We start from the raw sequence: 7,838 nt of genomic DNA on the forward strand, positions 1-7,838 counted from the left end.
CTTCTAAGCTGTGATGAAGACACCCCTTAATTTTTTCTTTGACAAACTAAATAAAAAGCTTCCCAATCCATGATTTTGTCTTAATTTCCTTGAACCCTCTCCAAGTCTGCAACATCTGTCCTGTTTATGGACTCCAAAACTGGACACAGTAGTTGTGGTAACCCTTACCAAGATGTCAAATGCAGAGGTAATGTCCCAGTCCTACTCAATATTCCCTTGGCTATATATCCAGTTATCACCTAAGTACTTTTGGCCATAGCATTATAGATGGGTGCCCATGGTGTTGCACAGATTTGATGTGTTTTGAAGTAATGTCAAGCTAGAAACCAGGGGTGCTCAACCAGGGTGGATCTGGCCCTCAGCTTGAGGGCCAGATCCACCCCATGGATCAGTGTCATCCATCCTGCTGGGCTTCCCATGGGTATGAAAATTTGGCAGTGGGGGAGTGGTGTGAGTGTTGATTGTCACTTCCCCACTGCCAGGACCTGTGGGGAGCCTGCTGCACTAGATCCTGCAGCCCTGCAAACTAGATCGAGCATGCAGGGCCAAGGCAGCTCACAGCCCAGTTGGGATGCGTGGGGCCAGGCCAAGGCAGGGCAGGGCCCAATTCGGGCATGTGGAGCCCAGCTCCCTCCCTGCAAAAGGATCTGGCCCATGCACTAGCTTTAATAGAACTCATGGAGCCCATGGGACTAAAAAATTGAGCACCACTGCTATAATAAACCATAACATCAGTGGGTAACACTAAAGATAATAACATCCTATTTTATGTTATTGTACAGTTATGTTATTAGAATAACAGAAGTAGCATCTTGGGAAATGTAATATTACAGAACACTTGCATGTCAGCAATAACCGCTGCAGTGTTACGGTATGGAGTATCAATGGTAAACAATAGCATGACTCAAAACAAAGTTTGTTTTTTTTAACCAAAAACATATGCCATCACAGAGGACCCCCTCCCTGTTTCCCCCACATAAGCTTAATGTTAGTATAGTTTTGCTTCAAAATATCACAGTCAATTAAAATAATATGCAATTAATATTATTTGGGAAAATAGATGTAGACACATTCTTTCCATCCTGATTTTTTCCATGACTGAAATGAGTTGTAGCTCTGTTTTAAAAATGACTTTTAGGCTGTTTTCAGATATGTGCAGTCATGCAGTGTGTGGTGCCACAGATACGTCTGTTGTGCCACATACCACATGTTCAGTTGTTCTCTGTGCTGCAGGTTTTTTTGACCCCTGGATACGAAAGCTGCCCAGCAAGGTGTGCTGCCGCTAGTTGTCCCTGGGGAACCAAACATCCACAAGTGGAGCTTTAGAGTGGTTTTCAGAAGTTTTACAAATATTAAGTTTTTGTGGCACTTTGAGTGAAATAAGTGCTTCAGTAGTTAAGTCTAATACTAAATTTCAGAGGGAAATCCAATTCAGGGAAGGTAAAGTGGGCAGATTATCCCATATCTGCCAACTACAGGGCTCCTGCATCTTCCTCTGGAACTTCTGGTATTAGTCATTGTCAGAGGTGGGATATGGGACTGGGCCTCCAGTCTCATCCAGTAGGACAATTCCTATGAGATACCAAAGGAAATAATCAGTTTCCTGTCCAATATCGTTCTTCTTTTGGTAAAGGCAAATATGACTAGTGTTTACACATTTTGAGGTTTCTTTAGAAAATAAGTACCACTGTTCTCTAGCAAATGTCTCTTCCAGGCCTTAATGCATGCATGGTCCCTTTTTTTATTCCTTTTTCCAGCAGAACAGCATTGTTCTTTGCTGCCTCCTACAAATATTCATTTTGAATCTACTAACATGAAGAACGTCCTGCACTGGTCACCACCAGAAGGTGTGGGAGATGGAGTATTCTACAGGGTGAAGTATTTAGTGTAAGTGTGCCTTATTGTCTTTACTTCTTTCCTTTTTTTCTAGTTTAAATGCCTAAACATCTATACAAAAGTAAAACTTTTTTTTAGTGTGAAACTAGGCTTAGAGATCTAAGGTATATGGCGGGGGAGGGTGGTAAGTAGTTCTTCAGGGTCATCTCATTTAAATCCAAAAAAAAGGTATTGAAGAAGTACAGAAAAGTTCTTGTGAGGTTGTTAGCGAAAACTTGAGAGTTCCCCCTACCCCTAGGTCAGCTGGGAGCAGCATTGACAGGCAGGAGAGGGTTAGTTCCTGGCTGGTTTTCCCATAGTGTGGTCTGAAAAAGAATGCAACTGAACCGTTGCATCAGGGCTTAGACTTTCCAAAGGTTTCTGCCATTTCTGCTTCTGACCAAAAACCTGAAAGAGCTATTTCATTAGCCAGGCACAAGAGAATATAGACTATATATACCCTTTATGCTGTCACTTTGCCTCAAGAGAGGCAGCATAGATTCTTCATGGTCAAGGGTCCCCTTATACTGGGAGAGTCTTGCAGGCTGGCTAAACTGCCTGTGAAAGTCATTTTGTTAAAGTGGTCCTGAGCAGGCTGGAAAATAAGATTTAGTAGTCATATACTGTAAACAGATGCCTGCCTTATGTGTGCATTGAAATGATTGCCCACCATGTGTGGCTTAATAACAAGTTGCTAAAAGAGCCACACCCTTATTGATATCTGTGGTATACAGCTCACATGTTAGTGTACATACAGAGCACAGGCAGGCAATTATTTTGGGCGGAGGGCCGCTTACTGAGTTTTGGCAAGCCATCGAGGGCCACATGACAGGCAGCCAGGGACAGATAAATATTAATATTCTCAATTTTTTAGGGGCTCCGTGGGCTAGATAGAATGGCCTGGTGGGCCGCATCCAGCCCCTGGGCCGCATTTTGCCCACCCCAATATAGAGCATTGCCCCCTGCTGGAGTTTGTGATTAATTATATTGCACAGGGGCAGTGACTCTCAACCAAGGTAACACAGCACCCTGGGGTGTTTTGAGATCCTTTCAAGGGTGCCACATAATGTTAACACTGTTAGGTATGCAAATATAATTCACAAGATAAACCCGAAAATTTAACATAGGAATCTATAGTGTCAAAAACTATGACCTGTTGTGGACTTCCTGAGTTCTTTGCAACAGAAGAATTGTACTTGTTACTTTTTCATATTAAACAAAAAAGGGAAAACTAAGCACTGTCATTTTCCAACGAGCTTCTTGAGTCTATCAAGGAGTGCCTCGAGTTGAAAAATGTTGAGAACCACCGCATTGCTACTTACTGCTTTATAAAGAGGATGTAAAACTTTAATAATTACCAGTAGCTGATAGAAGTTTTCTCCAAGTCAAATGGTAGATTTCTGGAGATCTGCAAACAGAAGCTGCTGAGGAGAGCTGGTCAGGAATTTTTCAGTGAGATATTTTCGTCAGAAAATGTCAAAAATGAAACTTTTGTAGGAATATCTAGACCAGTTTCAACCCAAAAAGTATCTTGTGTCTACTAGGTTAATCATGGACCTCTTTTTGGTCTAGATGAAAGGAGGGAGCAAGATCTGCCCATCCTGGAATAGCCTAGTGGTCTGGGCACTAAGCTGCAATGTGGAAGACCCTACTTCAGTTCGGGGACTTTCTTGAGCATTAGGTCATGCCTACACATCAAACTTATTTTACCTGGCTTCAGTAAAATGCTGCACTCTGCAACATAGGCAGCCTCCTAATCTAGACGTGGAGCTACATCCACAGTGTTGTGGGCAAGCCAATTGGCACAGGGCAAGTGGAATTGAGACTATGTTAATTAGCCCCCCTGAAGTAGTGTACAAATACAAAATGCACTGCTTTTGGATTAGGAGGCCTCCCATGTGGAGCAGCACAGCATGTTTGGGACTGCAGCTGCCCTGTATGCATGGCAAATTTGTCATACCATGCCTTCAGACTCCTAGATCTCACATGTAGGGTTCGAAATACAGACCCCACCCCCCATAAGGGAGGAGAGCACTGTGCCTTTCTAAGCAACTCAGGTGGCAGCTTCTCCTGGTTTCTGGCTGCCACCGCTGTAGACCTTCCCCCACCCAAGAGTTAGAGTGTAATTTGAACCCTGCTCACATGATTGCCTTGAGCAGCAAGACATTGGCTACTTTGGCCTGGATGTTTCCCAGCCACTTGTAAAGGAGCTGTTTTGCTTTTTATATAAAATAGTCATTGAGGCAGAAAGACAGCCTAACACCGTAGGCCAGCATTTAGGGTGCTCACACTGGAGACGGTAAAGTGGGGAAGAAGTACTTGATCTGCTGAGGCAGAGCTAGAACTTAAACCTAGATCTTCCACATCCAGTGACCTGCTGCCTAGTCTGTGTAGATCATGCCTTTTTTTTCATGAAAGCTTTGAAACTTCTTGGGTTCATCCATGTATAGAGTTAGACATTTTTGAAATTTTTTGTGGGATGGGAAAATTGTTGCTGCAACAGTTTTGCATGTCCTGCTCTAGTTCCATGTTCTGTGTGCAGCTTAGGAAGTGAATAGGGTGTCTGTGGGCATAGTCTTTTGTTCAGCTCTTTTATTTCTTTTTAATGTAGATATGGTGAAAATAAATGGGTTAAAAAGTCAGACTGCCAGAACATCGATAGAACATGGTGTGATCTCTCCAGTGACACCTATGACCACGAAAAACAGTACTATGCAAGTGTTAAAGCCTTCTTAGAAAGAAACTGTTCCAGCTGGGCAGAGACCGAACGGTTCAATCCTCTCACAGACAGTAAGAAAAGAACATAAAATTAGGTGTCCGTAGCATTTATTAAATTGTTTATTTATATTGCTTAACTTGGAGTGTTCTCCTACAGGTGCACAGAACAATGCATGCATTTCTCCCCTCTCCACTTTTATTGACAGAACTTGTTGGAGTCTCTCCTGTAACAGTTTAACTTTATATCTCAGTTTCATCTAAAGTACTTTTGGTGATGTGCCTACTGTATACTGAATAAAGTCTGAAGCAATGGTTATATTTTACTGTGCTGAAGGCAGACAACAGTGAATTCAAGATGTGGAAAACACATCTTAAGAAAAATAATGCTCTAAAGTACATAGTAAATGTTTTTTTCTGTCTTATACTCCCTTCTAATCAGGGCAGAGCTATAACAGTAGCATAGTACAGTCTCCTATATTAAAAAGAAATCATTGTCTTTCAGTAAGCTGAAACCTTGGGCACATCAACATAACTCAAGTCATGTAATGTTCAAAATTACAAGCCTGGCAAAACTCCAGGTCAAGTGATAGCCACATTGTCACAATTAAGGCTTTACCTGGAAAATAATTTTATTATTTACCTGGAGAATAATTGTCTCCCATTATAAATGGAATTATTCAAGGTTGGGGCCAGCAAAGTATCACTACATTTAATGTAATCCAATATTTAGGTATTTTAATACCATATTTATCAGTTTGCTTTGCTTTTTGAAATGGTTTTACATAATATTAAACACATTATTTTCCAGCCCAGATTGATCCACCAGCAGTCACTGTGTCGTCTACTGAAAAATCAATTTCAATTGTTCTGACTGCTCCTGAGAAATGGAAAAGAACTCCTGAGGACAAATCTGTATCTTTGTTTCACATTTACTCTGTTTTGCAATATAATGTGTCTGTCCTCAACAAAAAAACAAACAAGAAGGTAAGCTGAAAAAGGTTGTAGCAGCATATGTATTGAACCTGCACCCAGAGCTTACTAGGGCATGCATTGTAACTAGTAACATGGAGGGTATAGTCCAGTATTTTAAACAGAATTCTATAGCACTGTGTATCTGGTGGCAATACTTTTGTAATGTATTGCAAAAAACCAAATCCATTTGACTGCATCTGAACTTTACTCATTGTTCCAAGTCACCAGGCTTAATGCTAACCTTCTGGATCAAAGAGTAGGTTTACTAAGGTGCATCTGAGGTTGGGTTGTTTGGGGGGGTTAGGGGGGGCATTGGTTTGGATTGGGGCCCCCAATTTGGGGGCGGGGTTCAGGGACTTGATTTTTGATGAGGAAATATGTATTCATCCTTCCCCACAAATACAGTGCTCTGAAGTTCAGATATAAACAAGCAATAACTATTTCTAAGTCATGTCCAATTTCTCACAGTTTTATAAGGCTTTATACCATGGAGAATTTCCCCCTTTTGAATGGAACTTTGCAAGATGTAAGCTTTGAAAAGTATCAAAATACTGTTTAAAGAAAAGTACCCATTTTGTAACTAGGAAATGCATTTTAGATTTTTTGAGGTACTTGAAACATAATTATTTTAAAATCTGCCTTCATGATCTATACAGTTAAGGGGAGTTCCTGAATCACCTCATTTTACCAGGAAAGGATTAAAAATGTAATCCTGATACAAAAATGTTGTAAAACTAACGCATGTATTAAATAGGGTTTTGGTAGTGTGTGTAGCAGGTAGAAAATTAAGGGTGCAGCATAAGAATTTTACATGATTCACTCTCCTTTACTCATAAATATTCTAGCTGACCCTTATACTACTGTATTATGTCCTACATGATTCACTTTCCTTTACTCATGAATACTCTAGCTGACCTTTATATTACCCTATTAATATGTTGCTGTTTCTATAAAATAATAAAAGATGCACAGATATTACAAGTGAGCTGTGTATAGATAATCTTGGCAGCTGTTTCTTTTGTGAAGTCCTATCTTTCTCTCCTAATGTAGCAGGTCTTCACCAGTATTATTCAATAGTGGTTGTGCTTTCCAAGGCAAAGATAAAAAACATTATCTCTGACCTAAGCAGGATTGACCACAACACATCATCTAAAAATAGAAATTACCGTATTTTTCCACATACAACACAGACTTTATTACTAAAAGCCAATCCTAAAAATGGTAGTGTGCATTATATGTAAGAAATACAGTAAAAACAGTTTCTTCCAGTTACTGGTCAAAAGTAAAAATGAAATCTGCCTGAAACTCACAGGGAGCAAACCAATGAGCAGGCCCAGCTCTCTCAGTTACTTACTATAAGGAAAGATCATTTTTATGTCATTCTACCTTTCAAAAATAAGATGCTTATTTTATTCTGGTACATGCTGTATGCAGAAAAAATATGGTAATCACACCTCTATTGGATCTTGTTAGCCTAGCCTCTACAGCAGTGTTTCTCCACCCATGGGTCACAAACCAGAAGTGGGTCAAAAATATTTGAAAGGGTCATGAGCAAGTCCCAGAAAAATGCAGGAAACCACGGGTTTCCCCTTGCAAGCTGACAGCTTTCCAGCCTGCAAGGAGCTGCTTGGGGCGATTTGGAGGCAGTGGGCACACATGCATCTGCATGTACACATGCATGTGGCCAGCATGCAGCCAACCAGGGTCATGGGAGCAGCCCCAGCAGCTTGGATGCAGGTGAGTAGCAAAACCCCCAGTTTTTCTTTTTTTTATTTATTTTAAAATGCATTCCCTTCCCTTCCCTTCCCCAAACATTTCTGACTTTTCTCTCCCTCTCTATTCCCTATAGATAAGTATAAGTGAGTTAAGACATAGGATAAGCTTCAGCATTTTGATAGCAAGTTGTATTTGTTTTGTTTTTTCTCCTTCTTTATATTGTATACTTATTATGTTTATATTGATTTTTACTGTTCTATATTACTGTTTTACTGGTACTATATGATTTAGGCCTACATATTAGCATAAGTCATGTCAATTTTCCATTTTGTTTGTCAAGTCTCCATCCTGTCCCCAAGCCAGGTTGTGTAACCCATGACTTGCACCTACCCCTCCTATGTAACTTGGTTTCTGAATGAATGGGGATGAATGAGGGTACTTGAGGGTCAATGGCAGTAGGTCTAAAAATAGCTCCCTCTGAATAACCAAACTGATGCATAAAGCGGTTCATTTCTCTGGAGGCCACAAAAATCACAGACACACACTCATTAGATGGC

At 40.6% G+C, this 7,838-nt stretch overlaps 1 protein-coding gene across 1 annotated transcript in view; it reads left to right on the forward strand.

Moving 5' to 3' along the window:
• The first annotated feature begins 1,228 nt into the window (after window positions 1-1,228).
• Window positions 1,229-7,838, forward strand: part of IL20RA (interleukin 20 receptor subunit alpha) — a 21,983-nt gene continuing 15,373 nt past the window's right edge. The window contains exons 1-3 of the mRNA XM_019550187.1: window positions 1,229-1,887; window positions 4,487-4,665; window positions 5,402-5,577. Coding sequence (XP_019405732.1) covers window positions 1,721-1,887; window positions 4,487-4,665; window positions 5,402-5,577 — 522 coding nt within the window. The 5' untranslated portion in view covers window positions 1,229-1,720. The remainder of the gene's footprint in view (window positions 1,888-4,486; window positions 4,666-5,401; window positions 5,578-7,838) is intronic.

The sequence above is a fragment of the Crocodylus porosus genome, unplaced genomic scaffold (genome assembly GCF_001723895.1).
Source record: "Crocodylus porosus isolate Cpor-Errol unplaced genomic scaffold, CroPor_comp1, whole genome shotgun sequence".
NCBI classification, from domain to species: Eukaryota; Metazoa; Chordata; order Crocodylia; family Crocodylidae; genus Crocodylus; species Crocodylus porosus.